This window comes from Atheta coriaria, unplaced genomic scaffold, assembly GCF_025399875.1.
Source record: "Atheta coriaria isolate IRGN ID8LTWV9N9 unplaced genomic scaffold, Caltech_Dcor_3.1 hic_scaffold_5_pilon, whole genome shotgun sequence".
NCBI lineage: Eukaryota > Metazoa > Arthropoda > Insecta > Coleoptera > Staphylinidae > Dalotia > Dalotia coriaria.
Genome location: NW_027045447.1, coordinates 2,474,302 through 2,500,299, shown reverse-complemented (window position 1 = coordinate 2,500,299; position 25,998 = coordinate 2,474,302). Strand labels below are relative to the sequence as shown.

General features: G+C 40.6%; 6 protein-coding genes and 1 long non-coding RNA gene across 11 annotated transcripts; 2 read left to right on the top strand and 5 right to left on the bottom strand.

Annotated features, from left to right (window-relative positions):
• Nucleotides 1–51: 51 nt before the first annotated feature.
• LOC135792816 (exocyst complex component 2-like) lies at nucleotides 52–4,045 on the top strand. 2 transcript variants are annotated; one of them, XM_065303565.1, is made up of 8 exons: nucleotides 52–232; nucleotides 292–724; nucleotides 783–964; nucleotides 1,021–2,893; nucleotides 2,952–3,373; nucleotides 3,466–3,551; nucleotides 3,609–3,763; nucleotides 3,824–4,045. In XM_065303565.1, the coding sequence occupies exons 1-5, from the start codon at nucleotides 124–126 to the stop codon at nucleotides 3,028–3,030; spliced, it is 2,676 nt and encodes an 891-aa protein (XP_065159637.1). In that variant the 5' UTR covers nucleotides 52–123; the 3' UTR covers nucleotides 3,031–3,373; nucleotides 3,466–3,551; nucleotides 3,609–3,763; nucleotides 3,824–4,045. The 2 variants fall into 2 exon arrangements, with proteins under 2 accessions (XP_065159637.1, XP_065159636.1); XM_065303564.1 differs by having other exon boundaries at nucleotides 2,952–3,382.
• Nucleotides 749–13,480, bottom strand: LOC135792827 (uncharacterized). Of its 2 annotated transcripts, XR_010548475.1 has the most exons (6): nucleotides 13,387–13,480; nucleotides 10,088–10,433; nucleotides 7,013–7,595; nucleotides 3,616–3,775; nucleotides 3,446–3,549; nucleotides 749–3,009 (listed from the first exon to the last, which is right to left on the bottom strand). It is a non-coding gene; the product is annotated as an uncharacterized lncRNA (long non-coding RNA). The 2 variants fall into 2 exon arrangements; XR_010548474.1 differs by lacking the exon at nucleotides 7,013–7,595 and having other exon boundaries at nucleotides 13,387–13,473.
• Nucleotides 10,424–16,202, top strand: LOC135792817 (solute carrier organic anion transporter family member 74D-like). Its single transcript, XM_065303566.1, is given in 9 exon segments — nucleotides 10,424–10,578; nucleotides 11,684–12,180; nucleotides 12,183–12,596; nucleotides 12,664–12,804; nucleotides 12,874–12,999; nucleotides 13,394–13,558; nucleotides 13,626–13,751; nucleotides 13,815–14,411; nucleotides 14,483–16,202. Coding segments are annotated over 8 exon segments (2,163 nt in total). The 5' UTR covers nucleotides 10,424–10,578; nucleotides 11,684–11,741; the 3' UTR covers nucleotides 14,638–16,202.
• LOC135792821 (uncharacterized) lies at nucleotides 16,115–17,285 on the bottom strand. Of its 2 annotated transcripts, XM_065303577.1 has the most exons (3): nucleotides 16,934–17,285; nucleotides 16,693–16,866; nucleotides 16,115–16,632 (listed from the first exon to the last, which is right to left on the bottom strand). In XM_065303577.1, exons 1-3 carry the CDS (start codon nucleotides 17,001–17,003, stop codon nucleotides 16,217–16,219), a joined length of 660 nt encoding a protein of 219 aa, XP_065159649.1. In that variant the 5' UTR covers nucleotides 17,004–17,285; the 3' UTR covers nucleotides 16,115–16,216. The 2 variants fall into 2 exon arrangements, with proteins under 2 accessions (XP_065159649.1, XP_065159648.1); XM_065303576.1 differs by having other exon boundaries at nucleotides 16,115–16,866; nucleotides 16,934–17,278.
• Nucleotides 17,286–18,955: 1,670 nt separating this feature from the next.
• On the bottom strand, nucleotides 18,956–19,454 carry LOC135792062 (uncharacterized). The gene is made up of 2 exons (XM_065302686.1): nucleotides 19,388–19,454; nucleotides 18,956–19,335 (listed from the first exon to the last, which is right to left on the bottom strand). The coding sequence occupies exons 1-2, from the start codon at nucleotides 19,452–19,454 to the stop codon at nucleotides 18,956–18,958; spliced, it is 447 nt and encodes a 148-aa protein (XP_065158758.1).
• A 264-nt stretch (nucleotides 19,455–19,718) lies between these two features.
• On the bottom strand, nucleotides 19,719–22,826 carry LOC135792819 (solute carrier family 12 member 8-like). The gene is given in 10 exon segments (XM_065303567.1): nucleotides 19,719–20,090; nucleotides 20,155–20,343; nucleotides 20,345–20,469; nucleotides 20,528–21,165; nucleotides 21,168–21,257; nucleotides 21,324–21,558; nucleotides 21,620–21,765; nucleotides 22,072–22,158; nucleotides 22,161–22,251; nucleotides 22,311–22,826. Coding segments are annotated over 10 exon segments (1,932 nt in total). The 5' UTR covers nucleotides 22,479–22,826; the 3' UTR covers nucleotides 19,719–19,927.
• A 215-nt stretch (nucleotides 22,827–23,041) lies between these two features.
• LOC135792824 (ras-related protein Rab6) lies at nucleotides 23,042–25,875 on the bottom strand. 2 transcript variants are annotated; one of them, XM_065303580.1, is made up of 6 exons: nucleotides 25,592–25,875; nucleotides 25,236–25,294; nucleotides 25,014–25,173; nucleotides 24,752–24,957; nucleotides 24,611–24,677; nucleotides 23,042–23,663 (listed from the first exon to the last, which is right to left on the bottom strand). In XM_065303580.1, exons 1-6 carry the CDS (start codon nucleotides 25,659–25,661, stop codon nucleotides 23,593–23,595), a joined length of 633 nt encoding a protein of 210 aa, XP_065159652.1. In that variant the 5' UTR covers nucleotides 25,662–25,875; the 3' UTR covers nucleotides 23,042–23,592. The 2 variants fall into 2 exon arrangements, with proteins under 2 accessions (XP_065159652.1, XP_065159653.1); XM_065303581.1 differs by having other exon boundaries at nucleotides 23,089–24,438; nucleotides 25,592–25,867.
• Between the last annotated feature and the right edge of the window lie 123 nt (nucleotides 25,876–25,998).

Sequence of the window (25,998 nt, the reverse complement as noted above, 5' to 3'; positions counted from 1 at the left end):
TTAAACATGCAAAAACAAGATTTTATTTGCTTTGTAAGCACAGTATAAAAACAGCTGAATCCTACTCCCTGACAATGTTTTCATCACTTGTTTAGTTATTTACTGCAGGAATTACTGCAAATAATGGTACCTCCACCGGTGGTGACCGGGCTCTCCCCCAATGAAGGCCCTCATGGCACACGAATAACAATTAGAGGAGAAAACTTCGGAACAAAACCCACAGATCTAATAGGTAGGTCAAAACTTATTAAAACAAAAATTTAGTAGGTTATTACTGATTTTCACTTGCAGGATTGAGAATTTGTGGTTTTGACTGCCTGCTATCAGCAGAATGGAAATCATCCACAAAAATCATAGCAATATCGGGTCCCTGCAAGGGTACAGGAGATGTAATCATCACCACAAGAATAGGTGGTGAGGGTACCTGCAATGTTTCTTTCAAAGGCTACTTTGAGAAAACAATTGGCCCTATGAAAGACAGTTCAGTATGGGTTGAAGAAGCACCTCTTTTTGTATGGGGCAGACACTCCTTATCACCCAGTAGTTATCAACAGGAGGATCCACTGGGTCTATCAGTAGAAGGAAATGAGAAGAAGTTTCCAGAAGATGAATTAATTGAACATTTTCCCAACTCATCAGGGGATATTTCATCAGAGAACTTTTCTCCTGGATGGTTTTTGTTGGAAAATCATCATGTTACTTCTTTTGATGATTTGCAAGCAGGGTAGTGTTAAAAAAAGGTACAAAATTTAAGAAAATAATAATTATTTTGTTTATTTTAGTATGGTACATCTAAGGAGGAAGGTAGATGGGCAGAAAGAAGGACAATTATCTTTTCTAAAAGCAAATATTTCATCTGTCATTGACCAATTGGACACTACAATGATCCTGGATGAGAAATTCAAAAAAGATGCAAGAATACAAGGACCAGAACCAACTTTAACACTGGAAAAAGCAATCAAAGGTTTGTAAACACTCAAAATTTACTTAATTTTATAAAACAAATATATTTTTATTCAGAATCGGAACGTGAAGCAAGAAAACTATTCGATGATGTCTTAACACGTCGTGATCGCGCTGAGAAGACCCGAAACGCACTGAATGTCCTATCACGTTTCCGTTTTCTCTTCTGTTTACCCTGCGTAATCGAACGCAATATAAAGAAAGGCGACTACGATATCGTTATCAATGACTACATGCGCGTTAAAAATCTATTTAATAAGAGTGACGTGCCTATATTCAAAATGGCGCTGGTAGAAATTGAACGACGTGTTGCTTTGCTCCAAGAAATGTTGCACAGCAAACTAACACGCATGCCAATCTCAGTCGAAGAACAAAAACGCCTCATTCGGCATTTGGTTAACCTGGAAGCAGCCTATGAACCAGCATGGGACGCTATACAAAGCCACAACGATTATTTAAACAAACGCGTTAAAGAATGCTACACAGAGCATAAACACGCCGAAGAAGCCACCCTGGATGAGAGTAAAATAAAAGGCAGTGGTAATAAATTCGCAAAATTCAATAACACGCCACAAGATATGACAGGAGTGCCGGAATCTGTCTTATTCGTTGAAGATCTATGCGAAATTGTCTCGCAATTATTCCCTAATCTATGGAAACTTGGTCAGAGTTACTTCACTGGCGAATTACACGTAAAAATAGAACCTGGCAGACAAGTGGAGTTCAAACACATTGTGCTTGCAATTATGGAGATGTTTTGCAAAACATTACGCGCTGCAATTATTCCACATACTTTAGATAAAAACTATGACAAAGCAACGTTCGGATCATGGGCGCAGAGTGATACAGAACTTGTAAAACCGTGGCTGCCGGCTTGCTTACGTCACGTGCGTGCAACCTACGCCATTTTGATTAAGTTGGACTTACCCAATGAAGCGCTGGATATTGTATTCACATTTATACTTGATTTGAGGATTTACTGTATGAATATTCTATTTAAACAAGCCGCGGAACAAATTGAACAGTTGTCGAAGCAAGAAACATGGCGGATTGAATTCAATGGCAAACACAATGGTATTACTGAATTACCGATTAAATTCGAGCAGGCCGTGCAGGAAGTGATCCAAATAATCAGGGAATCTGTGTTGACAAGTGAACAACGCGAAGGTTCATTGTTGGATAACCCCACAGCGCATAAAGAGCTTGATAATCAAGTCGACGCATTATTGGGAGTATTCCACAAGGTTTTAGCGAATTTAGCTGCGAAAGAAGAGAACGAAGATGACGATTCTTCGCCGGTGGTGTCGCAACTTATTGGTACACCTGCGAATTATCGAAACAACGCCAACAAGAAAACACTGCCAACGTGGGAGAAACGATTACTTACTTCATTGGCTAATTGTCAGTATACTCGACAAGTTGTTCTGAAAAATTTAGAAGAGAGTTTCGCGAAGAGTGGTTATCCTGTTCCAAAGCAAGCATTTGAAAACTGCGCATCTAAGTTAGAATCATTGGAGAAATCTGTCCTGGAGTATTATTTAGAAGAAAAAAGTGATCCGCTTGTGGGAACTATTGAACCGTCGATGTATTTGGAACGTTTTGATTGGGATACGAATATTACACCGAAAGATATTCGTCCGTACGCGAAAGAATGCATAAATAATTTGATACATGTGCATTGTGAGGTGAATTGTATCTCGCCTGCGTTGGTAGACAGTGTTTTACCACAAGTTGTGCAGACAATCGCTGAGGAATTGTATAGATTGATGGATTGCGTGCGGAATTTCAGCACGGCAGGCATTCAACAAGCCACGGCGGATATTCGAATGTTACGCGAGGTTTTCCAAGGATATTTAACATCGGAAGCGAAATTTTATTTTGATGAAGCTTTGGCCGCCATTCCACGACTTGAAAACCCCGGTGATAAAACGTAAGTTTGAGAATGATTAAAAATGACTGTTAAATAATGAATGTTGAATTACTTACAGGATCGTTGAAGATATCATCATCAAGTGTAAACAACGCATGCGATTGCAATTGTTATGTCTGCAACCGAGAAATGTATAAATAGTTTCGATATTGTAACCAGTTGTAACCGTTTTTCTGAAGTATAAATTATGTCAAACTATTGAAAGTTTTCAAAGTCCGAATCAATCCGGTCTGTCACGAATGTAGTGCGCATGTGCTGTATGCATACTGGTGCGTGATTCGTTGCGCATACCGCCTGCATACTCGTAACCCAGTTCTATTTCCGAACATTTTCTGCAGTGGAAATTAAAATACGTGAACGGCTTCCACACGCGCAAAATGTCGAAACGAGTGTGTCCTTTTGAAGATCACTGTGAGCCGCAAAGGAAACAGCATGTCGCTACGCGTGACATCGACTTACGCGACGAGTCATACAGAAAAAGTATCTATGGTAAAATTCGAGGTTATCTACGCCTCTTGCACCACTGCGACCGTTAAAACATTTTCCACTCACCTAATTATATTAATTCGCAGATAAAACCCTAAGTTTACTCTTTGCCGGTATGAATAACAACAATGTGTTATCACCAACAGGGGTGGCACTCTCCGATGCAAATGCTGTGAGTAAAATAAGAGATAGAAATGAAAAAAGTTGTGAAATAAGTTTGTTTTTATAGAATTTACCTCCTGCTCATCGATTGTGTGTGGAATGCAATGATATTAAATTCATCCAAGGGAATTGCTGGTTTTGTGAGGTGTCCTTGTGTCCAGAGTGTATAAAAAGCTGCAGTATATGTTCTGAACAATTTTGTTCCAGGTGTTGTGTTGCCATGTAAGTCAATTTCTGTAAAAATTAAATTTAATTATGTTAAATTGAATAATTTGGTTACAGATTTAAAAATGGAAACAACTACTGTTGCCTTACATGTTACTCATAGATATGTTATAAATTTTCCCTGAGAATTGTTTAGCCTGTAAGAATTAGCTAATTTATATTTGTTTTTCTACTTTGTAATCTGTTAAATTAGTTTAAATTGTGGCTGCTTCACACCCCGCGCTCCCGTTTGTGAAGAGGACTGATATTTTGTATAAATTTGCTGTGATTGAGAGACGATCCAATGGATGCTTTTTCGTAATCCTGTGCCGGTCCTGTCAATCTTTATTGACGGCGTCTTCGGTACCTGTGCGAGCTGTGCGCTCGGCGCAAAAGACAAACAAAGGCGAGGCGCAGAGCGCGCAAGGTGCCCCACACACACATAAACAAACACGGCCGGCTGTTGCGTAACACATGTGCTGCCTATTTCGAACGCTAGAAGATGCGCAACGCAAGAATTTCAACTTGCCGGCCATAAACAGCCGAAAATCAAGTTCGGTCGGGTAGGTTTTCGCCTGGCGCGGTGTTCGGAATGGAATCCGAATCCGAGCGTGCGACTGGTCGGAGAGCGCGGTGCGCCGGTCTGCGCTCGCGCTCCTCGTCGCAGTCGCAGTCCGGCGAGTTCGTCGACGGCGCGCGGAACGTTTCCACACGCAGATACCCAACACCAGCAGACGCGATCGCGAAGCGCAAAATTATCAACACGCGATTATTACCAATTTTTTTTTCGGTGTGTATCACATAATACACTATTAAATCTAAATCTTGCCGGCGTGTGTTTTGTCGAAGGACGAACGAATTTGTGACGCAAGTTATTGGATAAAAACCATGTTGTCATCGGTTGCAAATGCAGGTAAAATACGAAGCTACTACACTACTACTTGGGTTTTGGATTTTATTCTAGGTGCAGGTCTTTGCGTCGAACTAGATAATATCGTGGTGCGTCTAGCCGAAAAACGCGCTCGCTCGCGTGACGAGGACGAATTGTGGTGTCCCTTTCGCTTCGCGCCGTCTGGCGGTGCGTCTACGTCGACCGCCCGGCATCGACCGTGTGTGTGCGCACGCGAGCGCGCAGAAAACGACGCTTTTTCGATTGAGCGTGCACGCATCGTAAATATATTTTTATACCCTCCGTGTGTGTTGTACACAGACGCCCGCGCGGCCAAACATAAACAAGCCGCCGGCCCGCCTACGAGTGTGACTAAAAAGAAATTCATCCAGGAAAGTAGCGCCCCGGTATGATTGTATAAATACCTTTGTATTTATTTCATATTTGCGCGAGATAGCGATGCGGTTGCTGTGTGTGTGTGTCTGTTTGCTGGGCCAGACGGCGGCGGTCGCGGTTATCGGCGCGATGAGCCCCGCTGATGCAGGAGAGACGCGGACGACACGCCAGCAGCGGTTGGCCAACAACTTTTTATTTATCTCCCTCGAGAGTGAGAGCGAGACTCGGCTGGCGCATCTTACGACGTGCGATGCGCTCCAGACCTTTTTTTTTTTGCTGTGTTGCACAATGCTATGCAAGCGATAGCTTTGAATTTCTACATAGGTGTCGCTACTGTCGCTGCTTATAACCTAATAAATTTAAAACGCGTATAACTCTGTGTATAATTATCACATTTTAATGAATGTGGTATCATTTTATCGGCAGTGATGTGTGCTTTAATTTGATACCGAGTTTGTTAATGTAGTCATTGGCATTCAAATGTTCTAGCTAAAAATATCTCGGCTGCCACTTGTTTCGATCCGTAAACAAGTGCCGATTATGTTTACACGCTTCTGCTCGCGAAAAATGGTTCTGTGCAAAGGTGACCTTCGTTCACATTAAAACGCCGAGACGCAGTGGCTTGGCCGCGAAATTTCGGAAACCGAAATATCCATACACACACACAACACGGAACACACGACGTAGTTTCGGCGGCGCGCGCGCGCGCGCTCACGCGGATGGATGGGTCAAGGTGAAAATAATAGTAACAATTGAATTTCGGCAGGCCCGCCGCCGGCGCTCGATTCGTTTCGATGATTTCGTGCCGACACACTAAGAAACCACCGAAAAATGTGGTTCGCGCGCGCACGCACCGGATGTGATACGGCGTCTCGGCGTCGTCGGTTCCACGAAACAAGTCCGACAACAAGGCGTTCGAACATTTTTTGGACTTCGGCCCGACTTCCTCGAAAAACTCGGCTTGCAAGTCGAAATAACACACAGAGAGCACCCAAAGCTTACCTGACGCATAATACTCTACTCTAATATACATGTATGCAGGCGCGCAGGCAGGCAGAAAAACAGAAAACAAAATCGAAGCGAATCGTTTTGTTATGCGCTTGTTGGCTCGATTCGCGCCGCCGCGCGTCATTACCAATGAAACAATCAATCGCTTAACCATCCGGGCACTTAACACTCTTTAACTTATCGTGCACGAGATCTACGAGCCGTCTAGCCTAGCGAACGCACGCGTGACGCACAAACAAAGCGATGCATCAAACAATTAGCTGCATTAAAGCGACGATTAAAATCGTAACGCCGCGCAGCGCACAGTGTGCGATGAAAGCGAGAGTCGCAGTCTGGCGTCTGGCGAGTCACTCTCGCCAGATTTATTCTATGAATGGCATGTACAGCATGTACAGTTGCTCGCTGTGCACTTGTGCACTTGTATCTTACACCGGCCGGTAAGACACACGCATTTCACTGAAGAGACGCAACTATCTGCGGAACCTGTTTTACAAGCATTTTCACAAAATGGACTCGCGCGCATATTTGAGAACTTTATTATACGTATATCTATTTATACATCGCGCGTTATTTGCGGTGATAACTCATGCACTCGGGGCGTTTTGCAATTGTTTGTGCTTGCTTATCAGTGTAATGCGTTTGTTTTTGTGATTAATCAGCAGAACATGACTTTTTGACTCTTTACGTGTTTAAAAATATAAAATTTTACACAATTATGACACATTTAATGCAATTTAAATACAACTAATCAACTTTGACTCAAACAGAAAAGAAAATGAGAGCAGGGAGTCTACCCCTACCACTTTTAGAGGGTTTAAGTTCCCCCACCCCTCCCTGTGGGTCAATATGATTAATGATGCCAAAAGACATAACCTTAACCCAAACATTTTTTTAAATCAAATTAAAAGACCATAAAAATAGGTACTACACTTTTTAATGTTATAAATAGCGTAACACGCCTATATACTTTTTACCTTGTATTGAAGCCCAAGTGAGAGTTCTGTGCAGCGTTGCGTTGTGTTGTGTTGTGCTTTCCCTCTCGGTCCGCGTCGGAGCGTGCGCGCTCTCGCGCTTTTCATTCCCATTTCACTTTTCATCTGCGCGCGCGCGCGCGGCCATAAAAATAAAAATGTCCGAATTTGCGCTGAATTCCCGCACGAAAATAAACATGTTTACAATGCGCCTTCTTCATTCATCCGCACCGACGTGCGCTGAATTCACATAAACAAATGCTACAAATGTAGCAAATTCGTCGTGTTATAACCTTGACATTTCGAAAGTCAGACGAATTTATTCCGGTGCTCATCTACAACTACACCAACACACATGCGCCAACACTACGCGGCGAACGCATGCGATCGTTTATTCTCATTCGATTGTGTTGATAAATTTAATTCGTATCTGAATTTGCAATTTCACAACGTTGATGGGTTCATTGATGAGTCGAAAGTGGTTTTATTGAAAGTCAAGTTAAACTAAATCTTTTACCAGCGTTCAAATCTCTTTTTATTCTTCGGGATTTTCCGTGTAATTCCGCCGTGTGTCAGTTTTTTGACCCTGCGCGAAAAAGAAATCATACACTAACGAAAACCCAATTGAATAATAATAATATAATGGCGTTAATGGCGATAACAACGCAATTCGACAAGTGCCATTGTCCGCGGCGGATGAATGGCGAATTGTGTGCGCGCGCGCGCCCCGCGATTTTGTTGACGCGAGGGGGCGCGCCGCTAACACGAAACATGACAATGCGAATAATTCAAATCAAAGACCTACTCACACGACCAATCCGCTACGGGCCTCCTACTTGTGCTTGTACACTTACTTGCGATACGCGCCTATACAATGTGGACATTGTATAAATTGTATTGACCTAAATTCACTTCTGTTTGTTCAGATAAAATTGTTTGTTAATTATATAATTTGAAGAAATCGTATGTGCGACGTCTGCGCGGCGCGTGTTTTATGTGTATGGTGTTATAAATGTTACTTGTTCGGTGTAACTCGTCGCCCAACAACACAAATTCTATCAACGACGCACACTGCTTGTTGAAATAAGTTTTATTGACGTGTTTATTTGGTTGCCTATAGTGCCAACATCGCATAATACCCGACTACAGCGCCATCTGCTAAATTATACTCTAAAATTTTAAAACAGTGAAATTTTAGGGTTATTTTTGTTGTCCAGTTGTAAAAATTGTTTGTACTTGTATAAAACGTTTAAAATATAATCTAATTGCATGAATTGACATGTAGACCTTGATTTTTCAATCAATTTCTGCAAGATACTTGTGAAAACAGGTCAGAAAATATAAACTGCGTGCGTTTTGCTTCTATTTTTTGTTATTTCTTGCTTTATTATATGTTAAATTAAACTTTCTCGATTTCAAACGCATCCGATTGATAAATTATTGTGAGACAACTTTTCGTGCATCTAAATGTGAAATAATTAGGCGAAACCTTAATAGAAATTTAATGTCGGCGCGTGTTTTTTTTCTTCTTTGGTTTTCGGCCGCCGGCGGCTGCAAATCGCCGAAATCGAGCCGCGCGAAGTAAAAGTACAAGTAAACTCTTGACCAACTGAGAAAAATATTGAAGCGACCTCGATTCGGCGCGCAAAAGTAACACAGTTTTACACACCACACACAAAACTTTGTGATTAAGATGTGTTTTTATTGCGCGCGATGGGATTACCCCAAATATGATGTGATATGACATCTGGAGCAATTATCCTTTTTTACAAATTATAAATATTGGATGTGTGGTGTGATAAAACGCTTTCGAATAAAATGCGCGCAGCGGCCGGGTGGCTCTCCGGCTAACTAGCGAAAGTTGAGTGCACCCGTAGTAGGTCACACGCCGCCGGTCGTGGTGCGTTTTCGAGGCGAAGTTTATTTTCGGGCCCGATGAGACGCGTTAATTGTCTCCGCGAGCGGCAGGCGCGCATTCACGATCACAACCATCACAACCCACACCCGCCGCCTGTGTGCTTAGACCTACAACTACCGCCGCCTTCTACACCTCTATGCAAGAAGGTTATTTTCGCGCAAGTTTTCTCAGGTTGAGGCTTTTCACACCGTTGGAAAAAAATAAAGCACCGTTTTAAATTTGGTTTTTATCGCCGATTTCCATATTTATGCGTGTGTCACACACCAACGACACCAATCTGCATATTACAATCGTTATGGTTTTCGAAATGTTGAAATGTTCAACATGCAAATGTCGTGGTATTTCGTTCATCTGTTTTTTTTTTTTCTTCTTTTTCAAAATGGCGTAAAATTAATTGAAAAATGTAAGGTTAGATTCATAAATACCGGTTTTTATGTATTTAATGAAATGATAGTTGATTTGATTGTGCATTTATTTTAACTGCGTGTAAATTGTGCAGCATTTGTGCCGGACTAGAACTAGATAGATTGAAGCAAATGAGCACTAATCGATATTAATTTAGGGCGAATGCAACCAGCGATGCACGCCGCGCCGGCACGACGCGCAAATGACACAACAACTCAATACAAATGTTATTATCGACGAGTCAACATCGTTTTCTTGGAGTATTTCCTTAATTAATGATGTTTTTGTGTTAATGTCATAGTTTTCGGTGGGTTTTCTTGGGTTTTGATCGATTTCTGGGTTTTTCTTCGTATTTAAACTCATGATAAGTAAAAAACAAGAAAAATTAAAGTTGGTATTAACCTAAAAACACATTTTTGTGATAATTTCTCGTTTTTTCCGGGGGTTTTCTTAATTTTTGAGGTTTTTACATCAATTTTCTCTATTATTTCATAAATTTTCCTTGAAAAACAATGTAAAAGACGATATTATGTATTTTTCTTTACTATTTCATCATTATTTTCTATTTTTTAAACTAATTAAACTAATTTTTCCATATTTTAAACGATTTTTCTTACTCTTTCATTGTTTTCGTCACTTTTCGCAATTAAAATACAAGAAAATATTATTATTTCTCAAAATAAAACCTATTTATAATATTTTGCCGCAATTAAACAAAATGTCGCGATAATTTTCAGAATTTTCCAAACACTTACCTAGTTTTTACATTTTCTGTACTTCTCTATGAATGCTGTGGCGTGTAGAGCATGTGCCGGTGTTTCGGCAGCTGAAGAGATAACCCACATCCTCTCCGGGCGCTATCGGCGGCTTGGGTCACGCCGTCCGCGTCCAGTCCGCGCGCTGCATGCCGCGCACCATTATGCTAATAGTCGAGCCCCCCTCGCGGCCGGCCACCACGGCGCTCGCTCGCATGCCAATTCGCAGTGCTCGCCTGACTCTCGTCTTCGGAGGGTGCCCCGTGCCTCAGCGCACACGGAGAAAGTGTTCTTCACGCGCGAGACACACGCACGCGTCTCTCAACAAGTGCCAAACAAAAGTGATCTGAAACAAAAATTAATCACAATAGTTTTCAAAAAAAAAAACTTAAATAATAATAAACATGTTCACAGTGCGCGGAAAAATGTTGATACAATTTCTAACCGTGCGTTAAGTTAAGGATATAGAAATTGAACCGGCGTTTCTGAAGGTATGAATGAACGTAGCAAGTTAAAAGTGAAGTTAAGTTGTCTTGAGAAGAGAGGAGGACGCGCTCCGCCCGCGGGCCTTTCTCTTTCTTCGAGACATCGAAGAATCTCAAGTATCATCTCATCATCATCCCGCAACTCTTGCTTTTCGCATTAAATTTAAATACTTATTATTAATAGTTGCAACTTGTGCAAAAGTTAAGCAGCACACAACCACTGAGTGACGGGCCGTAAAAGGTGTGCATTAGATGTTTGCACGTACTTCAATCCTAACTGTTGATGCACTTGCCAGTTGCACCTTGCGCTGTGTGTGCTTCCTGGGCCTTTCTCGCATTCCACGTCGTAGTATTCGCAGTTCTGCAGCCGTTTGCATCTCCTCCATGCAGCGCCGCAGCGGCGTTTAATTTTAGTATGCATCGCGCGGCGGCGTCGTTTTTCTTTCCCAAACTACAATCGATATTCTTAGTTTAGCCTACATACATAAATGTTTGACGAAACGGCGATGACGTTGACCCCGCCGCCGCGCCGGCATGCCGCCACACGCGCTCGCAACATCAACGGTTTCGCGAAATTGCATGAATTCTAAGCGCCGAGACGTGCGCCGACATAATATTCACATCCAGGCGACATAACCTTACATATTGACTACTTTCAGTCACTTAATAGCCGTTAGTTTAATTCTAACCTCAAAATTTACCTGATTAAGTATGTAACCTAAAATTACTGCTATTGTTAACATGGCGTGTTGAATTTTTGCATAAAAATTCGCAAGTTACATTAAACAGTTGTTCGGCGAGGCAAGAAAACGCGAGAAAGTGACATTACGGACGATTACCGCACGCGCATGCGAGGCTCGGATCTGCGCGGCGTTTCGATTAATTAAATCCCAATTCACTTATGTAAAGATTCCACGCGACTCGGCCGGCATTTTAGAAAGCGGCAGGCGAGATCCACTTTTATTTCTTTTCCAAACACCGTGTACACGAGATTCGGACTTGAATAAAATAAATACCATCAAAGTTTCATTCCAATAACACACTATAAACGACCCATATAACATAGGCAACTTACAAAACAAATAAATACCAACTTATTCTTTTCTTTCAGTGATAACGTACTTGTGATAAAATTTACGTACTGAAATCATCACAGTTTGGTAAAAAAAATGGCAAACCCTGATGCGCCCACCGCTCCTTTGACCAATGGCAGCACATGGTCCACCTCAAACGGCACGAAAGCGTCGAATAACAACGCGCCCACCAATGGTAACGCCCGTTTGCACGCCCATGATGACGACCACCACCTACCCAGCGAGCAAACTCAGCTAACCCTACCGCAGAGTAAATCGTTCTCCGTCAACGGCGATGCTGATTTCGACGAAAGTGACACCGAATGCGGCCTAGGACCATGCGCGCCCAACTGGTTACAGAAATTCGCATCCAAGCAAGCTTTCCTCATGGTATTCTGCATTGCATGGGTCCTGCAGGGAATGTACCATACATATTTCGTCAGCGCAATTACAACCATCGAGAAACTGTTTCAAATCCAATCAAAAATCACCGGGATTATTATGAGCGCGACCGAAATCGGCCAGATTGGTTCCTCTCTTTACTGACCTATTATGGCGGTCAAGGGCATAGACCCAAGTGGATAGCATGGGGTATGGTCCTGTTTGCTGTCTCGTCTTTCACCTGCTCACTGCCACACTTTATCTATGGGAAACAATTGATTAACTCGAATGATTTGACTGGGATTCATAAAGATCCGAGTATTTGCAAGGCGAATTTGAGTGAAGTGATGGAGATGTCCATGTTGACTGATATGGAGTTTGATGGTATGCCACACATGGCGGAGAATTGGGTTGCGGAGCATCGGATACAGCCATCAGTGACGAAAATCGTGCTGGCGATATTTTTCATCAGTTTGCTAGGTGTTGGAATGGGTCAGACTGCTGTTTATACTTTGGGGATACCCTATATTGATGATAACGTCGCAAGTAAAGAATCACCGTTGTATTTTGGTATGTTAAAAGCTAAAACATGACATAACCTAAGTTTAACCTTAATTTTTTATGTGTTTTTATGTAGCTATTACAATTGGGGTTAGAATTTTGGGTCCTGCCCTGGGTTTCATCGTCGGATCACTTTGTACGAGTGTCTATGCTGATTTATCAGTAGATCCGAAAATAGACGCGACAGATCCACGTTGGGTTGGTGCATGGTGGTTAGGTAAATATTATATCTCAAAAAGTGAGGTTATGATACAATATAACTTTGTTTCTTTTTTTTTTCCCATAGGTCTAGTATTAATTTCTGGATTACTAATGTTGACTTCATTCGCGATGTTTGCGTTCCCGAAGCGATTGCCAAGCGCACCACAGCCGCGGATTCATCGCAACGACCGGAAGCATCCGAGCATTAGAGGTGAGCAGCGACATTTCGCACGATTTCACTTTATTGCTCAAAGTATACACACGAACACACAAGCACGGCGCGAACAACGCGCATGGCGATAAGCGCGCAGCGTGTGAGTAATAGCGCAAAGTCATGGCCCAACGTCGTGGTGGTCATTGATCTTTCTTATCGCCGTTTGTTTTTTAATAATCCCTACACAATACCGAACGAAAATCGCTAACTAGTGATTATTCGTTTGCATACGTGCAGGAACTTGACCAATATCAATACTTGTCATACTTTTCAGAAAAAGAGGTTATGTTTGATTATTTTGTATTTTCTAACGAAATTCACGCGTTTTTTTTTGTTTTTTTTTTGTGTGTTGCCTTATTAATTCACATAATAAATGTTTATTACCTTGCAGATTTCCCAAAGACTGTTAAAAGACTGCTGAAGAATGATATTCTCATGTTTCGGACAGCGAGCAGCGTGTTGCACATCCTGCCAATCGCCGGGCTGTATACATTTTTGCCTAAGTATCTCGAGTCGCAATTTCGGTTGCCTACACCTTCAGCTAACATGATATCTGGTAAGGTTAAAGAAGAAAACTCTTCGCATAACCTGTGATTGTTAATAAAACGATTAAATTCTCAAAGGTGTTGGTGGTATTCTCGTCATGGGCCTGGGCATAATCATCAGCGGGGTGTTCATCTTGCGAGTGAAACCAAACGCGCGATTCGTCGCCGCGTGGATCGCCTTTACAGCCGTAATTTATGCATTAGGTACGTTTCGCAGATAGGCACCATTATTACATCGTAATTAATGCGGTAATAATTCATTTCCAGGTATGGGTATACTGATGTTCATCGGTTGTCCGATGCATGAGCTGCAGGGCCACGGCCTGTCCGAGCCGGTGTGCAATACGACGTGCAGCTGCAGCGGCGACCGTTTTGCGCCGATCTGCGGGCAGGACGGTCTCTCGTACTACTCGGCGTGTCACGCAGGTTGTCGGAATTACACCGAGCGTGATGGGAAAATCGTCGAATACTCGGATTGCACATGTTTACGAGACGTCTATGATAATGCCACGCTTATTATTGCGGATGAGCCAGGCGCGCCGTTTCGAAGCGCGTCGATTGGCTCATGCGAGGCGCCGTGTAACAACTTCATCTGGTACATTATACTTTTCTCCGTCTTCGTCTTCATTCACTCGACGTCTGAAGTCGGGTCAATGTTACTAATTCTACGGTGTGTTGACCCAAGAGATAAAGCGATGGCGCTGGGGTTAATACAATTCGCGATTGGGTTGTTCGGGAATGTTCCGTGTCCGATCGTGTATGGCGCTGTCGTCGATTCGGCGTGTTTGGATTGGAAAACGGTGGATGACGAGAAGGGCGCGTGTAATTTCTATGATTCAAGCACTTTCCGTATGTTTTATCATGGTAAGCACCACAAAACAACATTTTACCTCACAAAATGGCCGCCATTGTAATTTTTAAATTTTTGTTTCTAGGGACAACTGGTGCAATCCTATTATGCGCATTTTTCGTCGATGTGATCGTGTGGTACAAAGCAGGCAGTATAAATTTCGTCGACGAGCAGGTGCCGCTCGAAGAGGAGTTGGCGGCCATTACAGCGAAGCAACGCGGCGCTGACAACTGTGAGTAGCGCTGCTGCACAACCTCGCGCTTGCGCAACCACTACATATATATTGTAAATAATATTTTTATCGATTGACACACAACACACAACATGCCGCAATACGCCGGATCATAATCAAATATCGAAAATCAAAATTCGTCGAGCAATGAAAATGAAAGTGAACGCCGGCGACGATTGGCGAGCTGCTGTTTTACTGAGTAAGCAAACGTGCATTGACGATCTGTGATATATTTAACTAGATACTTTTTTTTGTTTTTTTTTTTACTTTATATATATATTATATATTATATATGCGTTTTAGTAAGGATTTTATTAGGTTTCTTGGCTTCACATCTGACGATCACTTAAAACAAAAACGTCTTAATGATAACGATTGTACATACCGATTTTTATATTTACACGCGACACAAACAGTGTTAGGATGGACTATTTACAATATTTAACTCTTTAACTTTTATATATTGATTGTTACACCACTACTATTGGTATATGTAACAAATAAGTGTTGTTTCGTTGTACGGACATGTTTTTCACGAGTTATTCGCTTGCTAACAACTTACACTTCACTTTTTACTGAACTTTTTTAGGTTAAATTTTTAAAAAAACAAAAAAACTTACCTAAATCTCTTCGAATTGGCCTCGTGCAACACTGAATTGACTACTACCTACATAAACTATTCTTGATAATTGTTCGATTATTAAGTATTTAATCAGTTAATAACTTGATGAAAACATGTCTAAAGCACACTTTGCGAACACTTGCGCCTTATTATTTAATACTCTATACTACTTCTAACAGCGCTGCCTGCGCATGCGCAGTTGAATGCACTCGCCGCGCTTAGTTTAATTCGTTAGTTAAGAGTTACCATTATTATTATGATAACATAGGTTTTAGGGCGAATCTCGAAACCTGCCATAAAATAAACAAACGATATCACAATCAATCCAAACCAGCAAATCAACACACCACAATACCAAGTGCCATCTGTTGGTACTCTATATACACTTAGAGTGTTCAAATATTTTCAAATATTTAAAACAGAACTGAAACAAATGTAAACCAGAAGACTTGAAATGTTTAAACAATGGAACCACTACATCACAATAACCGAATTCTAACAAGAAGTATGAAACAAAATAATTCCAATTATATATTTGTAGGTTATATTAATGTTCTTTTTATATACGTCACGTTTTATTATGTATAGGTGTCTATTTCGAGAGTCGCGCACACACAAAACACTTACACATCACATCACACCGGCGACGAATAATGTAATTGTGTAATTCTATGGAACTATTGTAAAATATTGCTCAGAAATTTTATAGATAATTTTATATATGTATGTAAACGAATGGAACGATGGTGGAATGGTTAGATGGCGGCGCGTGTTGAAGGTGTCACTATGTGATATTTTGTTAACTCGTAGGTTTTTATTTAACATGTTGTTTTGCTATCGATGTAATGTGAGCTAGATAAGACACGGGTACAAGCGAGAGAACATTGTTATTGTTTAAATCGAACAGAAAACACGCAAATGAGACATTACTAATATAACTATTGTACAATATGTTGTTTTTGGGGTTAGTTTTTCTTGTTTTTGTTACCGTTATTTTTGTTTCCCATTCGGCTGAAGTATGGATCACCGTAGGCAGTGGCATGACTGCTGGCGACACCTCCTTTACCTGTACTGAATGCGTTTGCTATCGCAATGGCTGCGCCTGGGGGACCACCGCCGCCATTTTGACTTTTACCAAAAATTACCGGGAAAAAAGTGTTACCAGCTTGATTTCCTGGATTTCCAGGACGATTTGCATTGTTTGAACCTCTAAAAGGTGTTTCTTGATCTTCTTCTTCATCTTCTTCACTGTGATCAACTTCTTCAACTGGTTTTACTGTTGTGGTTGGTTTTCTTTTGTTCTTTTTAACTTTAGAAGGCCTTTTTGTTGTTGTTTGTACTTCTATCTCTTCTTCAATAGGTGCTTCCTGTTCATTTGGTCCTGATAAAACTTCTTTTTCATTTGTTTGCTCATTATTCAAATAAATAGGTGCTTCTTCACCAGCGAATGAATTCGTGAAGATCATATCTTTGTTTGCAAACGCAGACATTGATCCTTGATGTCCATATGATGATGGTTGACCATAGAAACCGGAAAACATCATCGCCTGCGGTTGTTGTTGATATCCACGGCGTAAACGTGGTACTTGTCTACTATAACCATAACCTCCATAACCTCAAAACATTAAAAACGCAAATATAACCAAACTTTAAACATTTTAGGTTAAAATTTAAGTTTTTACCTGCTGGTATCGCACTGGCAGTAAAAATAGTCATGGCATACGCCAAAACAACTACAATAATTGTCTTCATGATGAATCTTGCACTTCAAAGTCAACACTGATACTTTCCCATGTAAAAAACGTCTTTTTATATTGATAGGTAGTGAATTCCTCCCACTAGACATCGTGGTGACAAATTGTATCAACCCTAACAGGTGACAGACATTGAAAAATGTTCACGGATGTGCGAATACCGTAGTCAAAGTCGTTAATTTCATATTCAGTATTCAACGCGTGCGTAATTTCATTGATTTGCTTTTGTTTCGTTGGTTAACACAAGTCGATTTAACGTGATCTGATTGCATAACTGTGTGATTTTGAACTTCAGATTAGCGTTAGCTTGCATTGTGAATTTAAATGTAGCTAAATCCTGTTGCGTTTATGTTTTAAGCAAATTTAACGCGTATTTTTATGTCACATCATAATAAAACGGCGCCATTTTGTATTTTAGTCGCATGAGTGCTGTTTTCTGCACAGGAAAGACTCAAGTGTTGTCTAAAGACTTGAAAAACAATAAAATAAAGTGTTATTGGTATGCGACAAATGCCGATATGCAAATATTACGTAATAAACCTCACGCGAAGAGTTTCGACGCATTTACGATGTGACCAATCTCAACAAAGTGTAAATTTCTAAGATTTTACCTTGAATTACGATGTCACACACAGGTAGAAATAAATTTTACGTGTTTTTAGTCATTTTACATAATCCGCAAATAGATAAATCAATAAAAACGTGCAAACAATCGATTTTTAATTATTCATTCAATAGACAACGCAAAGTTCAACGCTCTAATCAATCTACGCATGCGCACTGCATATAAATCGCTTTATTTGTTATTTATTTATAAAATAGACAGAATTTATTATTATAATTAAGTGTAAACGCGTTTTGTGCCTTTTGGATGCGTGACGGTGATGGATGATGCGGACGAGTCGGAATTGCGGCCGTTAATAGCGGCGGTACCGCCGGAAAAGTTAACGTCGATTTTCATTCCGTTAGGGAAATAATAATGTTGCGTGGCTGCTAGACCAGCGGAAGCAGAAGCACCATTCGGGCCGAAATTGAATGCTTGATTTTGTGTATGTGTAGCTGAGGAACCAAAAGAGCCAAGAGGGCCGTTTACGTTATTGGATTGTGCGTGAGCGTCGGCGACACTTCCGCTGAAACCATTCCAAGATGGCGGCTTTTAAAACCTGGAAAACGATTAAATCTAATCACATCGTAAATGTTATTAAAAGTGTTTTGTTTGTTTTGCGAATAAATGAGTATGAATGTTGTAAGTGTGAGTAGAAAAGTATAATTAAGGTTATGTGTAGTTACCCTGATTGTCTTTTAACTTTTGCTGCTGTTTCAGTTGTTGGTGTTACTGTAGCAACTTTAGCAGGGTTTTTATTACGGCCTTGTCGACTTGCGTCGTTTTTTCTGCGCACAGTAAGGGAAGATTCAACGACTATTTCATCGAATACAGGCACAAACGCGGCTGAAATTGTAAAAATGTTCATTTGGTTGCCTATTTTTACGATTGTGAAAGTTATACTTTCACTATTAATAAAAGTATTGCAATTGTTTTTGAATATAAAGAGTTTTGCTTACATTGTGCTTCCTTAGGAGAATCCTTTTGCTCTGCAGGCGCACAGTTGCAGAGCGTCAGCAGGACGCACAGCGTCAACACAAGGAGCAGCGCTTTCTTCATACTTTTGCGTAATCTGCGTAATCTGAGCGCGCAGCTGCTGTTCTCCGTCGACTGGACCAAAACTAAAACTTGTCTTTCTACTTATGGCTTATTGATCTCTCTCGCATCGGACTGACCTCGAGGCAGCGAGAGTTTATCGCGCGTTAACAAAATCAACAAAACTGCATCACGACCGGTTCCAAATTTCCGATTTATTTCAAATATTTGCATACGAGACAAATATTTCTTAGAAAGGTGTAAATAAAAAAACAAATGTTATACGAAAAAAATAAAGTTTTAATAAGAATTTAACCTAAGGCGTTGGCATTTGCGTTACTTTTCGAAAACGTAGCCGAAAGTGGTCCTAAATTAAACGAAGCTGTTTCTGCGTTGGCTTGGGCATTGCTTCCGCCTCCAAAAGGACCACCGCCTCCGGATGACGCGGAAGCACTTGCAGATGCAACGCTACCGCCTCCCAGAGGGCCATAACCTCCATAACCACCTGGGCCGTATCCGCCATAACCACCATAGCCACCGCGACCATAACCTCCATAATTTCCACGCCAGCCAGGACCTTTGAAATGTTTATATCCGCCATACCCACGTCCGGGACCACCTCTCCATCCGGAATATCCGTAGTTATAATTTTCATAACCATAACTACCTCCTCCGCCAAAACCACGTCCAGCTACAAAATAAAACATTAAAAAAATTATTTTTTAGCAAAAATCAATGCTTACCATGCGGAAATGCCGAGCAATAACCCAAAATACATAATATTACAATAAATAAACTTATATTCGCCATTTTGAACACTTTTCAAGACGTCAAATCACGTAATAAGAATAATTTGAAGCATAATCTATATATAGTTGCTTCTAAAATAAGTGGGGACTCTGCCCAAGCGCTAATTGTTGTTTCAGAAGCGCAAAGTCAAAAAAACACCGAAACAAGGCGGTAATTATTTGTACAAACATTGACACAACATTATCCTACGAGTATGAGGTTGCGTTGAGGGGATTTACCAGAAATCTATCGCTCAATGTCGAACGACAAGCAAACATCTCGAAATGTTGTAAAATATTAATAAATTACTATACTCGCACATTAATCGTGTACAATATATATGTTGATTACAAATGTTATTCTTGTAAAAAGTGATCGAAAAGCTAAATTTGTGCATTGTTTTTGTTGTCAGCGCGCCGCTGAATTGCTTACTCTCGTCATGTAGATAAAATTATTAGTCAAGAATTATTCAATAGCCTCGAATTTGAGTCTTTCTAGTCATCGATTAGTACCATGTGGCCGTGGACTGTCGCAGACTGGTGATATCTACGTCGTGATGCAAAATCTTCATTGTCTTCGTTTAGCTGCGCTGAAGTCACGTCAATATTGCGATGTATAGGCGTCACTACGATTTGTTCATATTCATGGACACGTTTTCTGTAATTTAGGAACCAAATTAAGTGTTTTAGTCGGAAAAATGTGTTTTTTAGTGTTAATTTACCCGAAACAACGAAGTAAAGCATTTTTTAACCATTTGAAGAATCGAAACTCCGCAGCTAAACCTGGTTTTACTGCTGGATTAGTCGTCCCGATGTATAACCACACTAAGAATACAGCTAGGATGCTTGTTAGGGCGTAACCCCAGTTGACAAAGAACATTATGAAGAGTTTTAACGCTGCTCCGAAGAGAAAACCATCTGTTACATAATAAAGAGTACCAATTCTTCGGTTTTGAATGAATGTGTGTTTTTGGTACAATTGGAGTGATTTCTCCATTCTCATCTGGTGTAACAGGTGAAGTTGAACTTGATTCACCCTAATAAATATGTAAAATTGATATTCTTTCGTGCTTTTCTTTAAAAAATACAACTTACTCGTATTCTGTGTTGTGTACGTTCCGGAAACAAATTATCCAAATCATTTCCTTCGCTCCCAACAGGCGTGGTACCATTCTGTGATGGTTTCCGCCTCACAAATCGCTCTTCGCGTTGATGTTGCAAGTCAAACGTTTGCGCCAGAGTAAAATACGAGTAGTCAATACACGCGTACGTTAAAAGATAAGGCATTGTGACGATGGGCGCGAGCATGTTGATGTTACCAACGCAGATAAATGTTAAAGTGACGATGGCGACCACAGCCATCGCGTACAAAGGCACTTTGTTTGGACCACGGCCCATGCCGAGCATACCGATGCCCGGAATTACGTTCTCGAGCGCAATTGATTGCAACACACGCGGTGTGCCGTACATAGCGCCGAGACAACTGGACATTGAAGAGACATACAAGCCGGCGAGTAGTAAAACGCTTACTGCTGATACTTTAGCTGCGATTTGAAAGTCTTCCAAGAGGACTTGTCGTGTGCATGTTGCACCAAGGAATAAAACAAAAACTAGATATAAAAATGTGCCTGTGAAGAGTGCGGACAGTGTGCCGTTGGGGATATTTGTCGATGGTGAGCGTAAGTCACCGCTCATGTTGATTCCGGCGAGGATGCCGGTGATTGTTGGGAAAACACGCCGAAAACAGTAAACCAGCTGTAGTCTTTGTAGTCTGACCAGAGATTTGCGTGAAAATTACCGGTTAACCAGCCGGTAAATCCATGATCTGAAAATTTGTTAAAAAACAATAAAAACATAATTTCTTAACTAATTTTATTAATAAATAAATTACCTGGATCAATATGGGTGAAACTACCCACCATGAAGTCTAACCCAGAGAGTAGGAGGATCAACAAAAGGGCAAATTGTAGTTTGATCACCCACTTTACACCCGCCATGTTGATTACACTTAAGAGCATCACTGCAGCGCCTGCGATGCTTCTAACAGCCCAGGGGTAGTCACCAACTCCCAAAAGCAGGGCTATTGATTCACCGAAACCCAAAACATTCAATGCGCAACCCACTGCCTGTAAGTAAACAACAAAACAGTAAGTAAATGTAGAAAAAACGTGGATTTTTGTGTTGTACCTGTCCGAAACAGTATAAAAGTCCAAGAGATCCACCAAATCTTGAGCCCAAGACATGGGCGATTAAAAAATATACTCCTCCGCTCTCGATGCGACATCTTTCACAGATGCCTACGGCTGATAGTACTGATATTAAAGCCACAAACACTGAAAATAAAGAGAATAATAAAGTTTAAATGCTTGGTGAAAAATCGCTTTAAATCCTCCGCCATTTTGTTGATTGTTACAATTAATTGATTATTTTCTCACAATTGATAGCCAAATATACCTTATTCATTTCATGCTATAAATTAGTACATATTCTCAATAAAACAAAGAGTTTTTAAGGAAATACTCAATTACCACTCCAAAATTATTATCTCTAAAGCTTAAATTTGATTAAATTATTAATAAATTCAAATTTCTAGATAATTTAGGCTTAAAAATCAATGTAAATCTAAATATTTTACTTACCAGTAAATAAAACTATTAACACAGCACTAATAATCCCAGCCTGAGCCACAATCCAGCCAGATCTCAAGAACACAATCACACCAAAATGTTAATCAAGCAGGATGTGAACACACCATCCCATGTGCCAAATAACACCCTCTGTGATATAAAAAAGTTTGATTTCCACCAAGGCACCTCACCCTAAGCAAAAACACACAAAAATTAAACAAAATCTAATCTTATACTAATAACACCCTCACCTGCTCTTCAGCAAAGATCTCATTGGCTCCAGAAGCTTGATGTCCACCAGCTGCATACTCATACTCATTCCCCAGGTCCACAAATCCTCCAACATTCCCTCTTGATCGTGTGGCATTCTCACCAAGGCCATACCTGCCCCAATCCACGTTCTGTCTGTTGGTTTCCATAGCTTGCAATTGTTTCCTAGTCCAAAACACGCCAGGATGTAGTGACTAACAGATGTCTAATCATAACAAACGTTTGTTTTACACGCTGCACAGTAGCTGCGTCGTTTATCTGTGCAATATGCTGGTCATTTTGATTGCTTCAAGTGCACGCAATTCGGGGTATTGTTCTATGCTTGCGTACGTACCGATTCGATATGTAGTTTTTATCTAAATTTATCTAACAAAATATCACATTATCTTACATATTTTGAATCGCTCATCGCATCAGCCGCAAGCGTGAGTGAGTAATGACATCATTGTGATTTCTGATGCGATGATTCGCTCGCACGCATATCATTTGCATAGAAAGTTGACGCACGGTGAAATTCTCCGGATCAGAAAATCACATGGATATTTTGATTTATATGATCCACCACATACCATAACCCCTAAAACGCACTATTTTCAACATAAATTACTATTTTCTAGTCTTAAATGTCATTTTTTCAACGTTTTTTGATGATTGCAACATAAATATAACCTTTTTATATTAAAATCAACTAAATTCAACTAAATTTCAGCTATTTTTCGAACGTCCGACACAATCAAGATTTATTTCAATCATTCCAGATTATTAAATAGGCAAAATCATGTTTAATAGTAATAGAAAAATTACAATCGCATCCATTCTCGCATGAATATACAGTCGTGATCATAATTCAAGTATGCATCTGCAATATGGTATGGTATGTAAAAGTCGGTAGAATTGGCTATTTGGTAAATCCGCGAATAAACAAACAAACCGAAATAAAAATCGATCGATGCGCGCAATTAATAAGAACAATATTGTTTCGTCTGCATCGTGTCTCACACACACGCACACAGTGCCCATCGAAATCGTAACAACGCAAATAAATCTCACACTTAGCGCTTCAACGGTTCAGGCTACACGTTATTGTTTTGAATGAAGTGAGAGCTTAACTAGTAAAATTCATTGTAAATATTTTTCCGTTAATTGATCCATTCTGCTGCTTGCGAGTGTGTGCGTGCGAATGCGGGGGGAGGAGTAGTCTTCACATCATTATCATCATCATCATCACTTCTTCATATCGCTGGTGGTGGTGGCGCTGTTGTCTCAGCACATGCAGCCGCCCTCGGAGTCGTTCTGATGATTCTGCAGCTGCGGCTGTGTCTGCAGGTCGACGGCTGTGGGTGCGGCGGGTTAAGAAAATAATCCTCCCCTACGTAAGCGACTAACAAGGCTAACAAACATCGCAAAAATGGTGGCAGGATCTATGTATTAACACTTATTACCTAACAAATCGATCATTCGAATATCTAACTACGTTTTACACAAACATTCGAACGTGTCCGCCGATAATTTATAAAAATTATTTACATCTTTTCATCGTTGTCGTCGTTCGGTTGGTTATTGTTGCCATTGAATTCTTTTGGTTTACGATTATGATTAGTACATACAAGTTTCTTTAAAATATATTAAATGCAATAAATATTAGAGCCTTTTTTTCTTTCAGTTAATAAATGTTTTTGTTTTACTTAAACTTTATATCTTAGACTTTAAAGCGCTTTACGCTGAGCAAAACTTTTCATTTTGATTATTATTTTGCTTAGTGTAATATTACTTTAAAAGTAATATTTTAAAAACGAAATTAATATTTACCCAAGGCACGAATACTTTTTTCTCTCTTAGTTATTAAGTTTATCAAATCTGACTTTGATTTTTGTGTTAAATCTCGTTTTGATTAAATTATTAGTTGCTTGGTCGAGATGTTTGAATGCACCGGTACCAAATTAAATCGATAAAAGCATGATTCGCGCGGTGTTCATTTCAGTTTTTTTTTTCTTGCTCGGCAAACAAAACGAGGAAGGAATCAGAATCAACAAAATCGTCACTAGCATGCACAGCCTCCGTCCGGATCTTTCGCCTCGTTCGGCGTGTCTTTCAAGACGACCTCTTGCACTAGAGAAACAAATTGAGGAAAATACGCAATCAAAAAATAATAAAAATAATAAATAATTAACACATGCGCACACACTAGTAAGTCATGCACGTGCAAAATTGAAGTTTTTAAGTTAAAAAATCAAAGAAAAAATGCAATTTTTAGAATTATTTCGTAAAATAAAAAGGATACTGTCTTCTGGTGGCTTATTCTCCGTGGAATCCATGCCTGGCAATGCGGCGGCAACACGTCTAAATAGCTAAAATGTTAAAAAAAAACATAAAAATATCATTTATAAACAATAAAAACATATTTTTTTATGTTTTTCATTACCTGCTTAACATTGTAGCCAGCTTTCGCGCTGGTTTCAATAAACATCACGTTGAGCTCCTTCGCCTTACGTTCACCTTCCTCGGTGACAACCTGTCGCTTATCAGACAAGTCAGTTTTATTACCAACGAGCATAATAATGACGTCCGTGCCTCGCTCCGTCCGCACATCGTCGATCCACTTGGAAGTTTGATGAAATGAGTTGGCATCTAATAAAACACACAAATTTAATCCCATTTTTAATTACTTAACAACTCATACTCACTTGTAATATCATAAACAACCACGGCGACGGTCGAATCTCGAATGTATGAAGGAATCAGCGATCTGAAGCGTTCCTGGCCGGCAGTATCCCACAACTGCAGTCGGACTGTTCTATCCTCAAGGTACATGGTCTTGGATAGAAAGTCTATGCCTATTGTTGCCTGCAATAAAGTTTTTGGTAATTTTTTGTGTGAAATTTATGATTTAATTGTGTTTTCCTCACCTGATAAGTGTTATCAAAGCTATCATACATGAATCTGGTGATGAGGGATGTTTTCCCGACTGTAACAAATTGAAAACATTTATTTTATCAATATTGATTGGCATTGAAAGAATGAAAAAGAGGTTGAAGTTGTGTGGCCGACCCACCCACCCATGCATATGTTTGCTAGGTGTGTGGAAACTAGGTGGCAGGGTGACAGGACGTTTTGCAGGACGTGTGTGCGCGAGAAGGGCAAGGGCCTCTCCAGAGTCACACCTATGCATAATTGATGCCGCTAATGTGCGGCGAGGTAATATTGATTCGACGGCGCGTTTTGCGGATGATGTGTTTTTTGCGCCCCGGCATTCTCTACTCACCGCTTTGTTCGCCGAGGAAAACCAGCTTGAACTTCCGTAGTGGATTGCCATACTCGGACGATGTGGTCATCGCGGCGGCGGCAACGGAGGCGGCGTGCGGGTGTATATTGGTGGCGGCGGTTGTACGTCGGCGGCGCCCCCCGGCTTAGCTTTAAAATGTATCAAAAAAACACGTACTACAAACAGAAAGTGACAGCCGAGCGAACGGCCGAGTCGGCGGTGTGTGTGGACGACGACGCCACGGCGGCGATTTACCACGCGCATGCGCACCTTGTACTGACACGTTCGTTCTGCGAAGAAACACGAACTGCGTCATAGTTAATTTGATAAAACCCTAATAATACACGCGATAAAACCACAGTTACTTTAGTATATCACATACATTTTCCACTGTAAAACGTGCTGAA

Bases quoted from the DNA above. Each gene is read 5' to 3' on its own strand.
- LOC135792821 (XM_065303576.1), bottom strand. From the start codon at position 17,003: ATGAAGACAATTATTGTAGTTGTTTTGGCGTATGCCATGACTATTTTT. The intron at 16,867-16,933 runs GTAAAAACTTAA...TAATGTTTTGAG, and splicing joins TGCCAGTGCGATACCAGCAG to GTTATGGAGGTTATGGTTAT.
- LOC135792824 (XM_065303580.1), bottom strand. From the start codon at position 25,661: ATGACCACATCGTCCGAGTATGGCAATCCACTACGGAAGTTCAAGCTG. The intron at 25,174-25,235 runs GTGAGGAAAACA...ACTTTATTGCAG, and splicing joins GCTTTGATAACACTTATCAG to GCAACAATAGGCATAGACTT. The intron at 23,664-24,610 runs GTATCCTTTTTA...CCGCACCCACAG, and splicing joins GAATAAGCCACCAGAAGACA to CCGTCGACCTGCAGACACAG.
- LOC135792062 (XM_065302686.1), bottom strand. From the start codon at position 19,454: ATGGCGAATATAAGTTTATTTATTGTAATATTATGTATTTTGGGTTAT. The intron at 19,336-19,387 runs GTAAGCATTGAT...TTTATTTTGTAG, and splicing joins TTGCTCGGCATTTCCGCATG to CTGGACGTGGTTTTGGCGGA.
- LOC135792816 (XM_065303565.1), top strand. From the start codon at position 124: ATGGTACCTCCACCGGTGGTGACCGGGCTCTCCCCCAATGAAGGCCCT. The intron at 725-782 runs GTAGTGTTAAAA...TGTTTATTTTAG, and splicing joins TTTGATGATTTGCAAGCAGG to TATGGTACATCTAAGGAGGA. The intron at 2,894-2,951 runs GTAAGTTTGAGA...AATTACTTACAG, and splicing joins GAAAACCCCGGTGATAAAAC to GATCGTTGAAGATATCATCA.